The sequence below is a fragment of the Pelodiscus sinensis genome, chromosome 17 (genome assembly GCF_049634645.1).
Source record: "Pelodiscus sinensis isolate JC-2024 chromosome 17, ASM4963464v1, whole genome shotgun sequence".
Lineage (NCBI taxonomy): Eukaryota > Metazoa > Chordata > Testudines > Trionychidae > Pelodiscus > Pelodiscus sinensis.
This window is the reverse complement of record NC_134727.1, coordinates 34,994,983-35,018,140: the sequence shown is the minus strand read 5'-3', so window position 1 is coordinate 35,018,140 and position 23,158 is coordinate 34,994,983. Positions and strand designations below refer to the sequence as shown.

The 23,158-nt window shown below is 56.7% G+C and overlaps 1 protein-coding gene across 3 annotated transcripts in view; it reads left to right on the top strand.

Annotated features, from left to right (window-relative positions):
- The window catches only part of PDGFRB (platelet derived growth factor receptor beta), a 75,339-nt gene that overhangs the window by 4,481 nt on the left and 47,700 nt on the right, over window positions 1-23,158 (top strand). For 2 of the 3 annotated variants that reach the window (XM_075900541.1, XM_075900540.1), the window contains exon 2: window positions 20,656-20,793. The exons of the other annotated variant lie outside the window; for it this stretch is intronic. In XM_075900541.1, coding sequence (XP_075756656.1) covers window positions 20,721-20,793 — 73 coding nt within the window. In that variant the 5' untranslated portion in view covers window positions 20,656-20,720. The remainder of the gene's footprint in view (window positions 1-20,655; window positions 20,794-23,158) is intronic. 3 annotated transcript variants of the gene reach the window in all.

Here is a 23,158-nt window from a genome sequence, read left to right as displayed (position 1 = left end):
TCTATCGGGTTTGCTCTCCTATGCCCGTAGTATGCCCGATTGCCATGGCAAATGCCTACTGACAAGCATCACGCCAGCCTGCACCCGTCGCACCGGCTGTCCTACAGCCTTGGCGGTGCCCACCTCTCCCCATTATTGTGCCACTAGCAAAAATCTGGACGTGGGGGTGGGAACAAAGCCCTGCTTGGCAGACATGCATACGGTTAAGTGCCATGGCATCAGTGGGGCATTGGTCCTGTATCTGGAGAGCAAATTGAGATCTGGATCTTGTACCCACCTCTCGCCAGGAGGAGAGGAAATCAGGGCAGGATGGGAGCAAACTGGAAGCTTTCGGTCTCTGGGTGGGCAGGAAAACAGCTTCTCTTAGAGCAGATGGCCTTTTGCCCTGCCCAGAAGGGGGTTATTCCAGACTAGTGACACTAGGTAGCCTGAGAGCTGGCAGGCAACCTGAGTCAGCTGATCGATTCCACAGGCTTCTCTCCTGCCGCTGTGCCCTGCCCGCTGTGCCCTGCCCGCCTTCATGTTCCTGGCCTGTCCAGCACTTTACAGGGCTGTGACTGAAATCTTAATGTTCCCAAGACACTGCAATTGGCACCAATTAAATCGCTACATTCATGTTTGAATGGCTGTAACTGGCGAGACACACTGTCTTATTTATACAAAAAATATGTTTGCTTGTGGGTTTGTCTGAACTGGGGCCAAAAGAAAATACCCGCTCGCAAGCCCTTTTTCTGAAGGCGCAGTCTCCCCATGCGAAGTGGAAGTCCCCTCGCCTTCAGTGTATTGGCCTAGAAACGGGGGGCAGAAAAGAAGCCCCGCTTGTCTAGGGGGTTGGGCGCTTCGCCCGCCTTTCAGAGACCCCCCGCACCCTCTTCCGCTTGAGAGCTTTTCTCCTCCAGCTTGGGAGCTTTCCCAGAGAGCACGGATGTGCCTTGATTTTGGAAGGAGAATTCCTCCTGGGCTAGAACGGCATATTGATCATCCTCAAAGCTGCGTCGGGGGGGGGGGGGGGTGTATCAAGAAGGGAAGGTAGATTTGGAGAGCCGGCCGCCTCCAGAGCCTGTCCCAGGGAAGCATGGAAACCAGGGCCGGATTAAGCCGGGCAGCTGCCCGGGGCGCCAACCTATGGGGGGCGCCTGATGGCAGCTGTAAGGGGTGCCATGCGCCTGGAGCCGGGGGCCACGTGGCGCCCCTTAGAGCTGCAATTAGGCGTTGCATGCCCGATTGCAGCTGTAAGGTGCGCAGCGTGCTGGGGGGCGGGGCCGCGCGTGCGCCGTGCGCCCGGGGGCGGAGCCGTACATGCGTCGTGCGCCCACTGCCCAGGGCGCAGGAATGGCTCGAGCCGGCCCTGATGGAAATGCAGCTCCGATTAGTCTCCTCCCAAAGGGGTTGCCAGATGTCCAGGACAGGGCCTGTTTGCGCTGCATCCAAAGCAGTGGGGCCCCGGAGCGGTGTGATGAGACGAGCGGGAAGCCCGGGTCCCTTGCCCCAATGTGGGGACCCTGAAAGAAGAGGAAACATTTCCAGGTCAGAAAGGACAGATCCCCAGCCCCCGGCATCCATGGAGGTTGGCAGCCCCAGTGACTTGAGGTCTCTGTCAGCTCTGCTGGAGCCATGGGGCTAAAGTTATAGAGACGCTCCCTGGCCCTCTCCAGGAGCGAGTCAGGAGCCGTGCGTTGAGCACTCCCTGCTCTTGCGGCCTGGGACATCCCCACCTGCCTCTGGTGCCCCGAACACTCCGGCATCCTCGTGGACGTACCTGTCGTCTCCCGGGCTGCTGCCCTGTGGGCTGAGTTTGGGGTCGGCGGGACTGGGGTCACACTGCTCAGAGATGCTCTTTGACACCTCCCGCAAGGCCTTGCGGAGGAAGACGGGGTGGCCAGTGTCCGGCCGGGGCCTGGGGAGAGCAGCGGGTCCCCATCCCTGCCTTTGCCGGGTAACCCTGCTAGCTGGGGGCGTTGTCCGGTGTCTGCTCCCCCTCCTCCCCCGCTCGCGCTCCTGCTTGCTCGTTAGAAGCCCCTTCGGAATGTTTTGATTGTAAGGGGGGGGGGGCCCTCCGCAGCTGTATGGCAGGGCTCTGACCTCAGCTTCCTGCTGAGCCGGCAGGAGGTTTGCTGCTTGGCATTTTGCAAGAGAGCAGGAATCTTTGCGTGCGGCAGGGGCTGTCACCACGCCAGGCCTGGAACGAGGAGGCCTTGGCTCTCCTGCCCCATTTCCTATCCGTGGCTTTCGGCTCCCAGAAAGATGGCGAGGATCACGGAGCGCTCCTGTGCGGGGTGCCTGCACGGGAATGAGGGCTCCAGGGGGCAGGGGTGCTGACAAGCTAGTTATTTCAGGGGGAGCGCTGGCTCTGGGACAGTCAGCAGCAGGGGAGCCGATAGCCTCTCTGGGCCCCTAGGCAAGGTGGGGAGGGGGCTGGCTCCGTGCTCCCTGAAGGGGCGGAGCCTCAGATAGAAGGGGTGGGGCCGGGGCAGCCAGCTCTCAGAGCTGCCCGGACTGAGGTGCGCCCCCCCCTCCCCCCCCCCCCGCCTGCCTTGCTCCGGCGGCGATTTAAAGGGCTCAGGGCTCCAGGTGCTGCTGCTGTCACGGTACCGGTGGCAGCTGGAAGCTCCGGGCCTTTTAGCATTGGCAGGTCCCAGGGCAGTTGTCCCCTGACCCCCTCACCCCCATCAGCAGGCCTGGTCAGCAGAGTTACACGGGGATGAGGCTGCCCCAGTCTCTCCTGGGTGGAGCTGCTGGAAATTTCTGACCCACCAGCTTCTCAGTGAGCAAAATCCTCCCCTTCGGCCGTGTGAGCACAATGCTCCAGTCTGACCCAGAAGGTCAAGTCCCCGGTTCCTCACGGGACTCTCCTCTCCCCTCCAGCTGCCCCCCAAACATCCCTGTTCCCTTTCGGGCCTGCCTGGCCCCTGCTTCCCTCTTCTCCCCGGCTTTGCCTAGAGCTGGATGGAGCAATTCCCACCGCGGGGCCAATCGGCAGGAAATCTCAGCCCCACGGCCTTGCGGAGGTAAGGGGGGATTGTTCCAAGGCAGGAAGGCCTCCAGCCGCGTCACTCGTGTGTCTGTAGCCCTTCCCATGAGGGGCCTCCGAGCTCTCAGAACGCGCCTGAGGAGGCCTCACGACATTCCCGCCTATTTTCCCACGTCGCGGCCCCAAAGTGCAGAGAGATCCGGGGTCCACGTTCTCACCCTGGTGCACGGGCCTGACTTGGGCTGCACCATGAGAATGTGGACGCGCGCCGACACACCACGGATCAGACCTGCCGGGTGCACCCCAATGGCGTTACCCTCTTAGAAGGGTGGGCGGAAGCCGCTTGCTCGCGGTCACACAGGAAGTGAGTGGCAGACAGGGGCGCCGACAGCCTCCGCGGGCCCCTGGGCAAAGTGGAGGGGCGGTTCTGCGCTCGCCGAAGGGGCGGGGCCTCTGGTGGAAGGGGTGGGGCCAGGGCAGCCGCCCTCCATGTTGCCTGAAGAGCAGTACGCCTTCCCCCTCCCAAACCCTCCCAACCACCTGGAGCGCTGTGCTCCGACGGCTATTTAAAGGGCCCAGGGCTGTGGCCACTGCCACAGTAGCAGGAGCAGCACCCGGGAGCCCCGGGACCCTTTGAATCACCAGGGCCCCGGGTAATAGCCCCCTTTGCCCTCCCATCAGTGGGCCTGGTGGCAGAGCTGGGATCTCTGGAGTCCCACTCCGAGTGCTTTAGCTGCAAGACCATCCCCCCCTTGGCTGGGGCATTTAGCCCTTCGCTTGCTACCCTGGGTCATTTTTTTCCTCTGGGCACCGCCAGTCTGTCTCAGCCACATTATGTGGCCACTCTCAGGATCATACCTGGTGGACAGCTAGCCGCACTCTGCTCTGTTCCCCTCCCCCCTGTCTGGGCTCCCTCCAGCCAGCTACCGTCCCACGAGCATCTCCCCCGCTTCTCTGCGCAGAGGTCGAGCGGTATCCTCAGTCCTTTGTGTTACTGTAGCGCACGCCGCAGGGCCGTCCTTAGGGCTGCTGGGGCCCTATGCAGTGCTATTAAACCAGCATCCCTATGCCTCCTGGCAGCCGGGCGGGGTAACGTGATTCTTCAGAGCTGCAATTTTATAATCTTCAGCAACACGCCAATGAAATATGTTCAAGTACATTTTAAACGGAGGCCCTGTGGACTCACACGGTCAGTTCAGAAACCTGGGGTTGGCAATGGCTTCATTCCCACTCAAATGGCCCTTCCCCAGGTTCAATGTCCTGCTCATAGCACTGGCAGGCTTTGCCACTTTAAGTGAACTAGCTCCTCTCCGGAGGAAGCAGAGCCACAGGACAGGGAGAGGAAGAGGCGGGTGGGTGAGGATTAAGACCCAGGGGTGCCCCAAATTTTCAGGTGCCCCACTCAGCTGCCTATTCTGCGGGTGGTAAGGACGGTTCTGACGTACCAGCCCCAATATGTCGAGCACTGTGCATACACAGAGCGATTGACAGCCCTTGGACCCAGACAACTTACAAGAGAGGCGGCCACTTTGGGTCGGTGGCTGCCCTAATATTCTGTGTTTGTACAACGCCTAACACTGGGGGCTCCTGGCCTGTTTCCAGGGCTTCTAAGTGCCTTGGCAATGCAAATCCTAAAGAGAGGGAGGGTAAACAGAGGCACAGAGAAGGGAAGTGACTCGCCCAAGGTCACTTGGCAGAGCCAGAAACAGCAGCCGGGCAATGTTCCTTCTAATTTTTTCCAGTTGTGTGCAGAATACATTTTGTTCTGTGCACTCAGGCATGTGTGGATGTGCACCACCAGTAGAAACACAGGCTGCCAGCTGTGGGCGCTCTGCTAATCAGCTGGGCGGCACCTGACTCTCTCCTGAGTGGCCGCCCAAGTGCACAGCTTACAGGGATTACTGTACCCGGGTCTCCTAGTTCTGGTGCCCTAGCCGTGTAGCCATGCGACTGGAGAAGGACAGTGGGACGGGATTGTGTTCTACTCCTTGCACCCTAGCACCCCTTCCTGGCTGTGGCCTCTGCAGTCACAAGAAGCTGCCCTGATCACCGCTTCCCAGACAGGCCAAATGCCCCTGAAGCCCTTTCCAAGAGATTCCTCCCAGACCTCAAATCTGGAGAGCAGCTTAATCCCGGGCACAAGGACAAGAAGCTCCATAACTAAGCAGTTAAGCCTTGGTCCTTCGCAGATGGAGGAGAACAGAAGATCAAACAGCTGCTTCCTCTCGGGGCCTGGCAGGGACTAGCTGGGGCGGCGTCTCGCGGAGGCTTTCGTGCGCTGTGCTGGGAAAATGCTCTGCCAGCTGCTCGTGGTATTCTGTGGGTTTCGCTTGTGGGACTTAGCGATTTCTCTCTCCCTGCGCTTGGAAGAGCTCCCCAGATCCATTCTGCGGGGGTGTTGAAAATTCCCAGATGAACCGAAGGGGAAGGAAAAGAGTTCTTCCTTTCTCCCTCTTCTCTCCCACATCCTCTCACGCTCCACCCCCCAGCCCCTCTTTGTTTCCAATTAGTAAAGAATTGCAGCCAATCCGTACATGGGTAACTCTCCAGATCCTTCTGGGGCTTAGACCTCACTGCAGTGGAGTGAAAGGGCAGCCTCTGAGCAGCTGAAGAAAAGACTCCTACGCACCAGGAGCCTGGGGTTCCTTCCCCCTGTATTCCCTCGGGCAGCATTTCCCCTGAATTACCGAAGGAGGCTAGATGGCAGCTTCCTGCAAGCCACAGAACTACGTGGCAGGGAGAAAACACCTGCCTGCCTCTCCAAAGACAGCACAGTGCAAGTAGTGCAAGAGCCCACCTCTGCTCCGTCCTTACTCACCGCTTCAATCTGACACTTGGCATCTCCTAGCTCCTTGTCCTCCCCAGAGTGGATGGACGGTGAGGACTGGACCGAGACAGGTTGTGGGGGGAGAGAAGAGACAGCAAGGAGATGAAAAGGCAGCTGCTCCAAACCCTGGTGACCGGTCACTGTCGCTGGCATGTGGGTCTCTCTGGCTTGTCTCCTGGTTGGGAGAGCTCAGTGCTGGCTTTAGCACGCTGGGCTCGGCCTGCAAACAAGGCTCCCTCTGGTTTTTCTCATGCACGTGCGGAATACATTTTGTGATGTACGCGGGGACATGTGCAGCTGTGCACCACCACTAGAAACATAATGCTGCTGGTTGTGGGCATTCTGCGAATCAGCCGGGTGGCATTTGAATCTTCCCTTACAGGGAACCCGGATGCTGCTTGTCACATTCCTCCCACCCTGAAATGCAGCTGTTCTCTGCCATCTCACCTCTGGGCACCTCTGCGGAACAGCCTCATTGCATATAAAAATGCATGGGGGAGGGGAAGGGGATCTTTGAGCTCCTCCTAGCCTCTGGCTGGGCGGGAGCTGGAGTCCAGCAGCTTGTGCTGTGGTCAGGCTTAGACACCAGCGTTGTGCACTTGTTTGCAAGGACCAATCAGAGGCCTGTTTTGCACTTTCTGGTTCATTTCATAGTTCTTGTTCAGCACAGTCAGCCGGAGTCCCTGGCCAGATTCTGACCCAGTCCCCATAAACCCTCAGATCCTCACAGGATCTCCTGCTGCCACCGAGAGTGCTGCATGCCTCCCATGACCCATCTCCCTGCTGCTGGCTCAGCCTAGCTGGCCAGAGTACAATGGGCAGCAGGTGCAAGAGGCAGGGGAAGGCGTTGCCTTCTCAAACAAGCGTGGGCCCCCCACACAAGTCTGCTCCCTGTTTCAGCCGGGCTGCCCCTGAGGCTGAGGCCGAGGCTGCACTGCACCCATGCTCCAGGGCTGGGGGGCGGAGACCTGCCCCTGCAGTGAGGGGTGGCTTGAGGAGAAAGTAGGAGCTGAAGCCCTGCCCCTGTGTGGGGGTGTGGCTCTTGAAGAGGGGGCGGGGCCTCAGGTGAAAGAGGCAGGGCTGGGGGTTGCCTCCTCCAGTACCTAGGTTCACCCACTACCCCTGTGGGGGCAGCAGGAGCCTTTGGAGAAGCTAGTTCTGCTGCTGTCGTAGCCCTAGCATGGACTCCCCGCCCAGCTCTGGCAGGAGCACAAGCGGGGGGGAGGGGGAGTTCCCGGTGGGCTCCACTTCCCCCTTTGTGCATGCGCAGAGGGCCCTGGGTGTGTTGAAAACAGGTAACGAAGACCGGAGAGGCCTGATGTCTCAGTACTGGACTTGAGTGATGCCCAGAATACCCAGGGCCCGATTTCTGGCTGACTCCGGGAGGCAGCCAGCATGCAGCTCTTAGCTCTGGCTATACATCCTCCTTCAGGTCACCTGGGAAGCAGGATTTCATGGCCTGAGCCGAGGCCGCGTGCAGATGCCTGCCCTGGTCACAAGAGCAGACCCCACGGGCTCTGCCCATCACTGCGCAGAAGAAGGTCCCGGCGGGAACGCGCAGAAGAGGCAGCGTGTCCACGGTGGCGCGCAGCGGCAGAGCCGTGCTCTGCGTCCCACTCCTTTTCCCAACCGTCCCAAGCCTCGGTTCCCGTTCTTCGCCTCCCCCCAACTCCCGGCGAAGCCCCGCCCCCTGCCTGACACTGCAAACGCTTTTTCCCACAGACAGCGCCACATTCCCTTGCTTTCGGGAAGAGCCTTGCGGATTCTGGAGCCAGTGCTCTGGGTCGAAGGCAGAGGCGGAGGAAGCTTGAGTGGCTGAGTGGGTGATGACTGTCGCCCCTCTGGGATGGGGGGTTATTTATATCGCTGGCTCCTCTCCAGACAGATGTTTCCTTTTAGGCTGAACTTTTCCAAAACAGGTCCTTCCTTTCCGACTTCTCTCGTGGGCCTGACAGCGTGGGGCACGGCCCGATCCCAAACGCCACATGGGATGCAATGAGCTTCCTTGAGTGGCCATGTAACCACACAGGGCTGTGGCCTGACCCCCCGTGACTTTGCTCACGCACACATGCAGACACGGCTTGCCGCACACGCAGACACAGCTTGCTGCACACACAGACACGGCTTGTCGCACACGCAGACACGGCTTGCCAGCACAGGCAGACACGACTTGCCGCACGCACAGACACGGCTTGCCGCACGCGCAGACACGGCTTGCCGCACACGCAGACACAGCTTGCTGCACGCACAGACACGGCTTGCCGCACGTGCAGACACGGCTTGCCTGCACATGCAGACATGGCTTGCCCGCACGCACGTGTGCAGATGTGGGTTTCTCATGCACACACAAGGCAGCACCAGCCCTGAGTGAGGCTCCCGGCAAGCTCCGAACCAGCTCGGTTTTTTGGGAACTCTGACTAGCCGACAGTAGAAAGGCTGGGTGGGCCACACAAGCCAGGGTCACACGTGGCACGGAGGGGAACCCAGCATCATTTCAAGCCGCCTCCTCTCCCTTGCGTCATGTTGCCTCCCTCCTCTTGGACCTTTGTCAGAGGCTGTCGGGCCAATGAGCGTCTGAGAGCCGTGTTTTGGCAGGGTGGGGGTGGGAATAGACTTGCTGCCTCAGCTACTGCTGTGGAAGTTGTCCTGCGGCGGAGCACTGCCAGGGCCCGTGGCAGGCCTCAGCTTCCAACTCCCCAGTTGCTTCCTGGGCCTCCCAGAGTTATTCTCACTGAAGGTGGCTCTGAGAAGCAGAGGAACCGGAGGGGGGTGGGAATTCCGGGGTGCGCTGACACCCGGAGAGCGCGCGGCAGGCAGCTGGGCATGGAAGGTCGAGCAGGCGTATTCTGGTGCTCGTGAAGGCGAGGCTATGGTAACAGGGCTAGAGACAGGCTAACGATGGGCCCGATCCAAAGGCAATTGAAATCAATGGGAGGCTCTCCACCGTCTGCGACGGGCCTGGGATCGGGCCCTCTGTGGGTTGGCTTCCTGGCCCCATTGCTAGTGTTAAACCCTTCCAGTCTCTTGCTGCTCATGGAGTGTCTCTCCTGGACTTGCTTTGTTTTCCTTTGTGCAGAGAAAGGGCCGAGCTTTCAAATACCAGATCGTTCCCCCCTCCCTGGGACTAATTGCCTTGGTTTTTCCTTTGCATTGGCATTGATTGTCTGTAGGATTCCCTGGGCTGTTTAGACGGGAAATCTCTGTACAATAAGCCAGTAAAAACCAGTAGCCTCAATTACTAGAAAGAACTGAACGGGGCATTCGGGAAACTACAGGGCTGGTGTCGCTGACGTGTGGTGCTAGAAACGACCCTGCCAGTTCTCGATGACCCACCCTCATTCTGCCCCAGTTCCTACTCTCTTCTAGCTCTGCCAGGCCACTGAAGTCATTTCACGGGGGACTCGGCCATGACTAAGCTGAGGTTTCCAGCTGTGAACGGCTGGCTTACGCCTCCAGTGTGACACGTCACTCCGCTGCCCTCCTAGTCTTGATAACGCCTGTGTCGCTCCGGGGCCAGATCTTCCGCTGGTGTCCATCGGCGGAACTCGGTGGTAAATCAATACAGAGGCATTGTCTTCAGTGGCCCCACATAGCTTTATGTTGACTGAGGATCTGCTGCGGGGTGTTTAACATAAGGGTAAAATTTACTAGGACCAGAGGGAAGATCCTGCCAGCACAATATTAGCACATGGAGCTGTACGTAGGACGAATTGTGTTTGTCTGTAGCGGCACGGAGCCACTCTAAGGATGGCCTTAACTAGGTACCTAGGATTCTTACGGAAAATGTTCCTTTTGGGTATCTAACGTCAGGCCCCAACAACCATCGCTGGGCTCTTGAAATTAAAGACCCCTGATTTTCAGCCTCCAGCTCCCATGGATTTCAGTGGGCTCTAAAAGGCAGGCAGCTTTCGCTTAGGTGCCTAAATATGGAGCGAACGCACTTTAAAGGCACTCAAGTGTGACCCCTTTTATGTTAGCTTTGCGTTCCGACCAGGGCACCCTGTAAGTGCCATGCATATGCATGGGGCACTAACGCCGGGGAATTTGGAAGGGGCTCCTGTACAGAATATGAATCCCTCTCTGAACCTTCCAGATCAAGCCACGCTGGAAAACCCACTGAGAGGAATCCGCCCATGTTCCTTTTTGCGAGGAGGCAGGATGGCCTAGCAAGTAGAAGGAGCTACGTTCTATTCCCAGCACCGCTGGTGACTCAGTAACATCTGGGAAATCTACCAACTTTCGTTGTAACGCGCTTGGAGATCTACGGACTGGACGAGCGGCGTGTTCCTGTTGTAGCTGGGAGGGGTTGTCAGCAGAAAGTCTTGCAAAATTCTGCTGACTTCATCATTCCAACCTGTGCCAAGCGGGCCCAACAGCGTGTACCCAGTTTGCGCTGGTGCACATGGCTACATAGGCTGTTAAGCGGTGGGGAATGCGACGCCGTCTAAACAGCCTAGACTGGAGCCAGGAAACTGCCTTTCAGAGTGCGTGTATGTACCATGCATCTCTTGGGACTCCCCCCCCTTCCCCAGCCCCCTCGCTTGGTTTCAGATTTCATACCTCTGTGTTTTATCATCCGTTGTTTATGGGCCTGGAAAGACAATCTCTCCACATGTGTGCGCCTCCTGATTCTAGCCATGTGCTGGGAAAAGGCTCTCTGATGATAATCTGGCCTGTGAGTAAATGCAGTGTCATGGGAGCTTGCAGACCCCGGAGAAGGGATGTTGCAATTGAGGACAGTTCCAGCCAAAAATCACTCTGATTTATTTAGATTGAAGGGTGGGAAAGAAGTGGAGTCAGAGCGGCAGGGCCGTGGCAGAGAGAACCAGGCAGAAGGCACAATTCATGGCCATGCCAGGGCGATGAAAGCTTTTAGGACTCACCTTGCTCTGTCTGAGGAAGAACAGCAGCAGGTCCCCAAAGGTGAGAACCTCTAGAGTCCCTTGTGGGCAACAGCTGGCCGTGGGGACCATCCCCAGTGTGCATGAATGGAGCCCTGTGCACATGGATCACGGGATCCATGTGACGCTTTCTGTGGCACATGGGCACCTATGATCTCATTCATGACTCAGAAACAAAGTGAAAAAACAAAGCCTGCTGTACTTTCTGCTAATTTACAACAGCTGCACTGCGCCCGCTTGGCAGGATTGTGGGGTCCCGCAAAGCATTGTGGGAGATCCTGGCATCGCAGGCCGGGACCTCATAAAAAAGAGCTAGAAATAGAACATGAGAGGAAGAGTAGTGGCTTAGCGTGAGTGCCTAAGGCCTGGCTGCTCCCTACTTCTCTGCTCGCGTCTCTGCCTTCGTTCTGCAGACAGCTAATGTCAGATAGCAAAATCCCCGATGGTTTGGGGCCTGGTTCGGGGTCCTTATTCCAGCAAAACACACCTGATTAATCTCGCCAGTACCGACCACCGTCTTCAATGGCAGGTTAGCTGGAGGAAAGCAGGGGACGGTTTGGGGACTGGGACTGAAAGAGGAAGATAGGTGAGATGGGGAGATTCTGCCATAGGGACAGTGTGAGTGGAAGTGTGACGGTGTGGTCTCTAGCTGTGGCATGGATTCCAGCTTTATTTGCTGCGAGGTTGCCGTGCATTCCAGTTGTGATGGACAGTAACAGTTCAGGGGTTGGGTCAGAGTTCACCATGCCAGCGGGGGCAGGTGTAGGGGTCTCATGGTCTTTCTCCACCCAGCAGGGCAGAGTCTGTTGGCCTATCTGTGCAGAAGTTACCTTCCTTCTCCTCAACCCACTGGCCGCGCTCATGCTCACCCTGCCTGATTGGCATAGTGGTTTTCCATTTTGGGCTCCCTACAGGAACATCTCATCCGCCTCTTACATCTCATCCGCCTCTTACATCTCATCTGCCTCTTGGTGGCTCCCACCAATGGGGTTGGGCACTGAACCCAAGGGCCAGATGTGGTTCCTGGCTTACCTGGATCTGGCACCTGAGGTTCAGGGATTTCCCTGCACTGGTGTTCTAGCTCCCCCCCCCCCCCCAAGGGTTTCATATACACCAGCCCACACATCAGCCAGAGAGGGCAGTTACTCACCAGAACACCCAGTGATCAGTGTCCCACCCCAGAGTTCAAGGATGCTGTTTCTGCCCTTCCCATAGATCAGGGCTACTCAACACACGGCCTGCAGGTGGGACCCATTGAACTTGGCCTCCACTGAGAACACGCTGCAGAATGGCGAGTCAATAGAATGGTCTTCTGTTGAGATGCGTTTCAGTAGTTAAATTCCTGGACTGTCATTGCTCATTAAAAGTGCTGTCACATGGATGGAAATTGGGCAAATCTTGCATTTTATTAATATCAGTAAAACTGACTTAAATGGGGCCTGCATGTTGTGTAGTCTTGCCTTAGTCTTTGTATTCATGTCCCTAAGGGTATGTCTACACTACCCTCCTAGTTCGAACTAGGAGGGTAATGTAGGCATACCGCACTTGCAAATGAAGCCCGGGATTTGAATTTCCCGGGCTTCATTTGCATAAGCTGGGAGCCGCCATTTTTAAAACCCCGCTGGTTCGAACCCTGTGCAGCGCGGCTACACGCGGCACGAACTAGGTAGTTCGAACTAGGCTTCCTAGTTCGAGCTACCATTACTCCTCGTGAAATGAGGAGTAACGGTAGTTCGAACTAGGAAGCCTAGTTCGAACTACCTAGTTCATGCCCCATGTAGCCGCACTGCACGGGGTTCGAACCAGCGGGGTTTTAAAAATGGCGGCTCCCCGCTTATGCAAATGAAGCCCGGGAAATTCAAATCCCGGGCTTCATTTGCAAGTGCGGTATGCCTACATTAGCCTCCTAGTTCGAACTAGGAGGGTAGTGTAGACATACCCTTAGTGTGAAAGAAGCTATACATATTTGCATACATTTACATATATTTGCACATATATTTGCATGTACATGCAACTGGGATTGCCAGGTGTCTGGTATTGGCTTGGCCAGACCAGTATTTGCAGCTTCTGTCTGGTAAAAAAACCCAGAAAATACCGAACATGTAAAATGTCCGGTATTTTCTGTTCTTCTCAGATGGAAGGCCACTTGGGACAGTGGGGGCGGGGAGAGCGGAGAGCGTGGGGATTTAAAGGTGCAGCTCCTCTTTCTTTTGTGCCTTTTTTCCCCCGACATGTTTGGCATTTTTTTTTAAGTATCTGGTAACCCTACATGCAACCATACCTAAGTTGCGGCCCTCGGCATGTGCTGTATCATTGTGGCCCCCAAGGCTTCCAAAGTTGAGTAGTCCTGCCATAGAGTGAACTTGGAACTCCAGCTAGGTTCCCCTGTGGCTTGTGGGGACAAGGTGGAAGACATGACAGTCTGTGTGTTCCTAAGCAGTCCAGAAGCTATCGGGGAGCAAAGGGGATATTTGTCCCCACCCCACCCCAAAATGATCTTCATGAGGTTTCAAATCATTGCCAGAAAGGCCATAATACGTCCACGGTTATCCAGGGTTAAACAATGAAGCAGCCACAGATCCGGCAGTCTTCCTGGCTGGCAACCTTTTAAAATCTGACAATCCAGGTTTTCCAGGGGTCTCACTCGCCTAGTGGGTTGGTTAGTTTTTAAATAGGGACATTCAGGGGTCCCTCCAATACCCTACAACCGACCCCGTTCTAACGGCTCCGAAATCCGAGGGCAGAACCAAAGTGAGCCCTGTGTTTATTTTCAAATACATCTCAAGCCAGTCTCTTGATGGTTTGGGGGGGGAGGGAAGCAGACACACGATTTGCAAATGTTGGGGGTGGTACTTTAGGTGATGCTTACCCAGGCTGGCCGGCAGCTCTGCCAGGCCTCTGGGCAATGGAGGCGGGGGGAAGGGAGAGGGGCGCTCCACACTCCCCGAAGGGGCAGGGACTCCGGTGGAAGGTGCAGGACTGGGGCAGCCTCCTGGACCATGCCCTCCCCTCGGCACCATCCAAAGAGCATTGCCCGGGCCCCAGCAGAGGGCCGGGGACTCTGGCTGCCACTGCTGTGGGTCAGTGGCTGGGAATTACCGGTCCTGGGGCACTTGCTCCTCTTGCCCTGCCCCCATCCGTGGGCCTGTGCTCACCTCATTCATGTTGCAAGAGATGAGGGGTTCCTGGCGATGGAGGGAGCCTGGGGGCCTTTAAACTGAGGTGGAGGAGGGCCCCTCAGGCAGCCCCAGAGGTGAAAGAAAGCTGGTGTGTCCCGGTGCAGCACCCCGGTAAGAAAGTAGCCAGGCGGGGCCTTAATCCTGTCCTCTCCCCGCACCATCCAAAGTTCAGGCCGCCAGCCGGGACTCTGGGGGGGCCAGCAGCCAGGAGACCCCTGGGCATGTGGGGCCGGAAAGCCCAGCACAGGGCTTAGGGCTGATGGCTAGGGAGCCCCCAGCACAGAGGGCAGGGGAGCAGCAGGGCTGGCGGCCAGAAAGCCCTGCCGTGGGGCAGCAGGACTGTCAGCTGGAGAGCCCCAGGAGGGGGCAGGGCTGGCAGCCAGGAAGCCCCGCCGTGGGGCAGCAGGACTGTCAGCTGGAGAGCCCCAGGAGGGGGCAGGGCTGGAGGCCAGAAAGCCCCGCCGTGGGGCAGCAGGACTGGCAGCTGGAGAGCCCTAGGAGGGGGCAGGGCTGGAGGCCAGAAAGCCCCGCCGTGGGGCAGCAGGACTGGCAGCTGGAGAGCCCCAGGAGGGGGCAGGGCTGGCAGCCAGGAAGCCCCGCCGTGGGGCAGCAGGGCTGGCAGCTGGATCCCAGGGGTGCTGCAGGAACCCGCCCACCGTTAGCTCCCGTCCCATGCCTAATAGCACCGCCCCCCACCGCTCCCATTTGGCTTGGAACACGTGCAATGCCAGGCAGGGCCGCCAGCAGACACTGTGCCAGCCCCGCACCTCCCATCCTGCACTCCACTCTACACACACCCACCCCAGCCTCCTGCCCAGAGCCCCCCACATACCGGCCCTGTGCCCTGACCCCTGAACTCCCTATATCCCAACACTCTGCCATGAGACCCCATACACCCCAGCCCTCCCCATCTCCAGCCTCCTGCCCCGACTTCTGCACCCCCCCGCACACCCTCCAATCTTCTCTCCTGAGCCCCCCGCACTCCACCCCGCCTTTCAGGTGCTGTCGTATCACTTCCCCTGAAGCCCCTGCCCTGTGGCCCCCACCAAGGGGGTTGGGCCGTGACAGGAGAGTGCCTGTAAGAAATGTAAGTTACTTTCACCCCTAGGCGGCCCACTCACTGGCCTCGGTTGCCCCTCGCCGCCCGAAGGACTAGCATTCTGAGCCCACGCGCGACGCCCTGTGAAGGCAGCGCGATTCCTTGTCCTGCGAGTCTTCGCCCATGGCGGTGGTGCCGTAAACCTCCCGACATACGTCCCGTATTAGCAGGGGGCGTCTTCGGCTTAATAACACCCTGGGCCAGATCCCTGCCCGGAGACGGGGGAAATGCCCTGAGCCTGCCCGACCCGGCACAGTGGTAACGTCCCTCTTGCCCCGAGATGACTAGAAGGCCTGCGTGGGCTGCGTCTCCGAGGAGAGGCCGGATGTGCTCTCCAGACAGAGGACGTGCCCGTTACTAACTTGAAGCAGAGCGAGCACTTGGACCTGAACTTGTTCCCACCGCAGAGCTCCCCAGGCAAGTTCATTGCCCGGCAAGACGGGACCTTGGTGGAGCATCCTTTGCAGAGGGCGGTGGAGAAGTCCCAGCCCTCGCAGACAGGAAGCGAGGGCAGAGCCAACAGCCTGTTCCAGCAGAAAGGCCCCAACCCTGGAATTCGAGCGACACGGGGAGGGGTGTCTATTCCCAGCTCTCTTGTGCGCCACATCTTCTCCGCTTGCCCTTCGACCGCCTTGCCTAGTAGGCAGCCAGGCCTTCGCAGCCCGGCCCCTGCCCGTGCAGAGCCTAACACAGCGGGCTCCCGGTCCGGCGTGGGGACTGTAATATTAACAATCAGTCCAAAGACGAGCGGTCAAAGGAGCCCTTTTTATTCCGGCCCTGCACGCTGGGCCCTGACAAGCAGCAAGCTCAGGCCAAGGCTGCGATAACATTTAACGGCTACGCTGTGTTTGCCCAGCGCCTCCCCGCCCCGTGCCTGATGCTAGCCAGGGTTCTCCGGCCTCATGCCCCCGTCCTCTCGCTCATCCTGCCGTTGGGAACCCCGCTGGCATGCTGTGCAGAACAGCCCCCCGATCCAAAGGAGGGACCCCAGCTTTGTGCTTTCTGACTGCAGACGCGTGTGTGGGTGGCATACAGGAAGGGCTGGCAGGGTCAGAGATGCGATGGGCAACCTAGGCTAGTGGGTGGGCCACCAGATTGTCGTAACCAAGACGGTCTCCCGGGACAGGGCAGTTTTGCTCACTGCGTGTATGTACTTAGAATTTGCACGGGGCACTGATTGAACCGTAGCAGCACTGGGATGGGTTGCAGAGGGTGCGCATGGTCCACACAGTTAATGCTGTGTGCAGTCATCAGCCGCCTCACGTCACGGGTCCTGGCTTCGCATGTGTGTCACTTTAGTCACACTGGTAGGAACAAAACTGCACAGACGGAAACCAGCAGAATCTGGCAACGCTGCACAGGGGCGACAGTAACAAAACGTCTCATGAGCCCCGTATAGAACCCTGATGAGCTGCATGCGGCCCATGGGCTACAAGTTGCCCACCACTGAGATAAGAACATAAGAACGGCCATAGTGAGTCAGACCAAAGGTCCATTTAGTCCAGTGTCCTGTCCCGACAGTGGCCAATGCCAGATGCTGCAGAGGGAGTGAATGGAACAGGGAATCATCAAGTGATCCCTCCCTTTTCACCCTTTCCCAGCTTCTGACAAACAGAAATTAGGGACCCCAACCCTGCACGTCCTGGCTAATCGCCATGGATGGACCTGTCCTCTGTGAATTTATCTAGCTCTTTTGTTAACCTTGTTAAAGTCCTGGTCTTCACAACATCCTCTGGCGAGGAGTTCCACAGGTTGACTGTGCGCTGCGTGAGGAAAAACTTCCTTTTGTTTGTTTTAAACCGGCTCCCTATTAATTTCATTTGATGACCCCTAGTTCTTATGTTATGGGAACAAGTAAATAACTTTTCCTTATCTACTTTCTCCACACCTATCATGATTGTATAGATCTCTCTCATAACCCCCTTAAGTCTCCTCTTTTCTAAGCTGAAAAGTCCCACTCTTTTTAATCTCTCTTCATATGACATCTGTTCCAAACCCCTGACCATTTCAGTTGCTCTTTTCTGAACTTTTTCCAATGCCAAGATATGTTTTTGGAGATGAGGTGACCACATCTGCACGGGGTATTCAAGATGTGGGTATACCGTTGATTTATACAGAGGGAATAAGATATTCTCTGTCATATTCTCTATCCCTTTTGAAGTGATTCCTAACAGTCTGTTTGCTTTTTGACTGCCACTGCACACTGAGTGGATGTTTTCAGAGAACTATCCACAATGATTCCAAGATCTCTCTTGAGTTGTATTAGCCGATTTAGTCCCCAGGTACCTAGTCCCCAAGGTATGACAGTCAGGGCATGGTACAGATGCATAGAAGGTTGATTGGCATCTGGGTCCCATTCTGCCTACATTTCCAGTACTTGAGGGATTTAGTTCAGGGGCCTCAGTTTGGACCCATCTCAGGGTAGCGTAGGGGAAGGGTTAGAACCCCAGACAAAGGCCCGGTCCAAGCCGGTTGTTTTGGAAGTAAGCAGCAGATCTGGAGAGCGGAGACACGTTCAGCACTGGCTCACAGGTGTGCAACCCCACTGACTAGGCCGGAGCTACAGCCGCTTAGTGCTACAGCCCGAGGAAAGCTCCTGCTGTCACGGCCGCCTGTAGGCGCCAGCCCTGTGCAGCAGCAGCTGACAATGTGCCTTTCAGTGAGCAACAGGCCTGCGTTTCCAGTCCAGCCTGGGCTGCCTCCCAGAGCCAAATGACCTCCGGTCTCCTCTCCCAGCCAAATTCCTCTTTTAGAATAATAAACAGCCCAGCTCAGAAAATGTCCCTTGACAGGCTGCTAACAATTTCCCTTTGCAGAGCCCTTTGGGGCAGGCAGGCCAGGCAGCTCTGGCATGGCCAGAACCACGTCTCTCTCCTGTGGGGGGGCTCTACCAGCGTTTCGAGAACTCCAGGCTCGCTGGTTTGAATCCCACACTGTCGCCGTGTGCTGAGAGAGGGGAGGAAGGCTACCCGCTGTAAAGGCACAGGGAATGCGATTGCCAGCTCTCTTTTGGCACAAAACTGAACATCTTAGCCCCGCCCCTTTCCCCGAGGCCCCTCCCCCCCACTCACTGCATTCCCCCTCCCTCTGTGACTCGCTCTCCCCCGCCCTCATTTTCGCTGGGCTGGGGCAAGGGGATGGGGTGAGGGTTCTAAAAGGGGGGTTGGCTCCAGATGGGGGCTCTGGTGCAGCAGAAAACTCTGGGCTGGCGCAGGTAGTTGGAGTGCAGGAGGGGGTGAGGGACCTGACCGGACTCTGGAGTGGGGATAGGTTGAGGGATTTGGGGTGCAGAAAGGGGCTTCAGGCTGGGGAGGGTGGGGCTGAGGGATCTGGAATACAGCAGGGTGCTCCAGGTTGAGGCAGGGGCGTGTGGTGCAGGAGGGGCTCAGGCCTGGGGTTGGGGTACAGAAGGGGGTGCAGGTTCTGGACTGGGGATGTGGGCTTTGGTGTGGGGCCAGAGATGAGGGGTTTGAGGTGCGGGGAGGGGGCAGGGTTTAGGCCTCAGGGTCACCTGGGTGGCTTCTGGTCAGCGGTTCTATGGCAGCCTGCCTGGTGCCCGTCTATCCTGGGGCACGGCACTGCGCCCCGGAAGCAGCCAGCAGGTCCAGCTGCTAGGCAGCGAGGGGGGTGGGCAGGGGGCTCTGTGGCATGCCGCACACTGCGCTCACCCACAGGCATGCCCCTCCCCCCAGGAGCTGGCCGTGCCGACCGCTTGCAGGGCTCAGCGCGGTGCCCAGCACAGGCAGGGACTAGCCCACCGTGACTCACCGCTGACCAGACTGTTAATGGCTCGGTCAGGTGCCGATTGGCTCCCTTGTCAACCAAGTGTTCCAGCCGAAAGCTGGGCACCTGGTCACCCTCGCCGGGACGCAGGCCTGGCGTCTCTCCGCCAGTTTACAAGGCAGCACCCCACTTCGCAGAGAGTCGAGCGGGATGGGGAGAGAGGCTAAACCGTGTCCTAACCCTGAACCGAGGCAGCAGATCCCTCCCCTCCCACATTCCACCGGCTCCCGGTAGGTGAGGAGGGTCACGCCTTGGGGTGGGAGGCCACAGAGGTTCATTCAAGGGGGCATTGGCAGGGGCATTTCCCGAGAAGCTCCTGGAGGGGAGCCCCTAGGTAGAGAGTGGTCTGCCTGGTGCTGAGAGAGATGGACACCAGCCCTTCAGCTGCTCCAGGCCGGGGCAAGGGGGTGATCCCAGCTGCCCCATAGCTGGAGGAGGGCAGAAGGGATAGGAAACCTCATGCATCATTGCCTAAGGCGATCACCCTCTAGTAGGAGGCACTTCTGTCTACCGTGTGGGGAAGGCTGGACCTTCCTTTGGAACATCTGGTGCTGGCCTGGGCCTGGCTTGGGCGAGAAGGACCTCAGGTCTGAGCTAGTCTGGGGTTCCTTTATAGCTGCCTTCTGGGGTCTGAGCATTTGCTTCGCTCTCGGGGCATGGCTGCAGCCTTGTCATATAATTAGGGATGGAAAGGGGTAGTCAGCTAGTCGACTACCTGATAAGCCTATGCTTATTGCGTAGTCGAGTTGACTTCTTGCATTCCCCCACCCTTGCTGCCTCTGATACAGAGGCAGCAAGGGGGGGAAGCAAGAACTCGTGCTGGGGGGAGCCGGCTTAAAAGCTGGTTTCCCCCCCTGCACCGTCTCTGCGGTGAGGCCCATCTCCCTGCCGCACTGCTGCCTCTATCGGGGGGGTGGAGGGGCTGTTTGCGGCAGCAGTCCCCGTGTGCGGGAAGTTCTAACTCCCTGCTGGGACCCCCAGCGCACAATGGCTGCTGCCGGCTGGGCAGGCAGCCCGGCTCAGTTCCAGCTGGTGCCGGGTGCAGGACCAAACCCTGCTGCGGCTCTGCAATTTAAAAGGCAGGAGGAGCCCGGGGACAGGCTGCCTGGCTCCTCCTGCCTTTTAAATTGCAGAGCCGCTGCGGGGTTTGGTCCTGCACCCGGCGCCAGCTGGAACTGAGCCGGGTTGCCTATTGACTAATCAAGTAGTCGATACAAATTCTATCCATGACTCGATAAGTCAAATACGCGCGTTTTAACATCCCTACATACAATCATAGCATTCAAGGCCAGAAGGGGCCACCAGACCAGTCTGTATAACACAAGCCACTAGGCATCCCCCCCCGACCCTCTCTCCCCAGCCACCCCTATATGGAGCCCAATAACCTAGATTAGACTCAAGTACTACAACCGCCCGGACACTGAATGGTCAGGGAACGAACTTTTCTCTGCAACCGGGAGACTTAGAAGCCTGTTGGTCTTCTGAGGAAAGCCGAGGGTCTCACCTTCTTCCAGGAGATGCACTAGGAGGAAAACAGCGAGAGTCGCATGTTGACTGTCAGAGCTGGCAGCCTCGCTAGCCCCTGCAACTCCCACTTCCTGAGACACCTATCTCCAAATGCACAAGTCTGGAGTTAATTATTTGGCTTAGGTTTGAGGAGGTCAAAGCTGCCAACATTTCATGAGATCCATGTGTCACGGGGGCTTTGGCTGGGTAGTAGAGAGAGAGGAGAGAGAGAGAGAGAGATTGTGTGTGTGTGTGTGTGTGTGTGTGTGTGTGAGAGTGAGAGAGAGACAGACAGACAGACACTTGGTTCTCCAGAAAGGCGCCTTGTAAATAAAAAACAAACACACTCCCTCAGTAACAGTGTCTCCTTTCTGCTTTCCACCCTGGAGGCCAAGGAAAATGCGCCAGCTGTTTCAGGAAGCCACAGGAGAAGGTATTAAGCATTTCCTGTAAGATGGGAAGAGTCAATATCCACCTCTCACCAGCCAGAGCAGATAGACAAAGGAGAGGCCACTGCTGCCAGGGAGGTGTCTCCACCCTCCAGGGCTGTACGGGAATCATCTCCCATGGAAATACCCTCTCGCAAGCAGCAGCTCTGGCGAGAGGGGAAGGTGGCCGTGGAACGGAGTGTGTGCAACGGCACCACACTGGGAGCACTTTGGAGGGTAGGGGGTCTACATTGGCACCTTTTTCCGGAAATGCTTAAAACGGAACAGTTTTCCGTTATAAGTATTTATGGAAAAAGCACATCTACATTGGCAGGATGCTTTTCCAGAAAAGCACTTTTTCTGAAAAAGCGTCCGTGCCAATGTAGACGCGCTTTTCCGGAAAAAAGCCCCGATGGTCATTTTCGCGATCGAGGCTTTTTTGGGGAAAAGACTACTGTGCTGTCTACACTGGCCCTTTTCCGGAACAGTTTTTCCGGAAAAGGACTTTTGCCCAAACGGGAGCAGCATAGTTTTTCCGGAAAAACAATGACGATTTTACATTAGATTGTCAGTGCTTTTCCGGAAAAGCAAGCGGCCAGTGTAGATAGCTGGCAAGTTATTCCGGAAAAGCGGCTGCTTTTCTGGAATAAGTGGCCAGTGTAGACACAGCCGGCATGTTCAGCTCCGAGGAAAAGAAGGCTGAGGGATTTGGGATCCCGATAACAGTCTTCATATATGGTAAGAGCTGTTACAAAGAGGACAGTTATTCTCCAGGCCCAACATAGGGCAAGAAGTAATGAGCTTAATTTGCAGCAAAGGAGATTTCAGATAGATCTTAGGGAAAACTTCCTAACTCTAAAGAGAGTTAAGACCTGGAATAAGTTCCCTAGCGAGGCTGTGGAATCCCGGTCATTGGGGGCTTTTCAGAACAAGTTAGACAAACCTGTCAGGAATGCTCTAGGGTTACTTGCTCCTGCCTCAGTACTGGGGAGGGAGGGGTGGACTAGATGACCTCACAAGGTCCCGCCAACTCTATGCATCTATGATTCCACCTCAAGTAGCAAGTTGAACCTCTCTAGTCCAGCACTCTGGCCTGACAACATCTGTGATCTGGCATGATGTTAGTTAGCCAGATGTCCACTTATCATGGGTGTGGCCAAGTTTCCCGCCATCCATTATTTAGCTCTAATTTACTCCTAAATGTCTTCAAAGTGCCCAGTAAGCAGTGGGAGTGTTGGTAATGCTGCTGGACACTATTCACCTCCCATGGTCTGGAAAATTCTCTGGTTCGGCACCGGTCAGGTCCCGAGGGTGCTGGACGAAAAAGGTTCATCCTGTAGTATCTTATGGCACAAGTGATCCCATTGTAATCAAAGGGAGAACTCATGGAGTAAAGTACAACTCAGCGTTAGTGATGGGGATCGGGCCCCGGAGCAGGACAATAGATCTTTCGGACATCTTTAAATCAAGACTAGATGTTCTTTTAAAAGAGCCGCCTTAGCTCAAACAGAAGTTATGGGCTCAGTGCATAGACTGTGATCCGTGTAACACAGGAGGTCAGACCAGGTGATCATAATGGTCCCTCCTGGCCTGAAAATCTATGAATTATACCCCTTGTTTGAAGTGGATTGTGGAACATAACCAATGGGTTTTTGATTTTGCCTTTTACTGCTCAGTTATGAAATATACAGGCAGCTAGCTAGTGATCTCTATATTCCCTCTATCCCTCCGCTGCAGGATTAGGATTAGTTTCTCAGAGGATTTAAATGGAGCTGATATCTAAATTTGCAGCCTAAGCAACATCTCGCTCCTCGTATCCATAGAGGTGAGTCTACTCAGTAAAGGCTGCCAGGCCACTGGGCTTCTCGAGGCTTGGGAAATGGGGCTGTTTCATTACTGTGTAGATTTCAGGCCAGAGAGCTCTGGGCAAAAAAGAACTAGAGGCGTTCATGGAGGTTAGGTCCATCAATGGCTATTAGCCAGGATGGGCAGGAATGGCATCCGTAGCCTGTTTGTCTGCGGCTGGGAATGAGTGACGGGATAGATCACTTGATGATTCCCAGTTCTGTTCACTCTGGGGCATCTGGCATTGGCCACTGTCGGCAGACAGGACACTGGGCTAGATGGACCTTTGGTCTGACCCAGTCTGGCTGCTCTTATGTTCACCCCGCAGGGTCCTAGAGCCTGGCCTCAGCCCGAGCTTGGAGGTCTATGAAACAGCCCCACAACCTGAGGTCCGTGAGCCCGGGCTGGCTGGCTCGGGCCAGCTGCCGGTTTTAGACGTGCCCTAAGAGCTCTGACGCTCTCTGGGAAATATGTCTCGGAGACAGCAGAAACGAAGGAAAAACAGAGCGGCGGGGACGTTGCTGAAGAACTCAGTGACCTGGCAGGGTTTGCTGGTAACACAGCTCTTTTCAAGCCAAAGCGAGAGAATAACAAAAACATCTGATGACTGCACGTCATG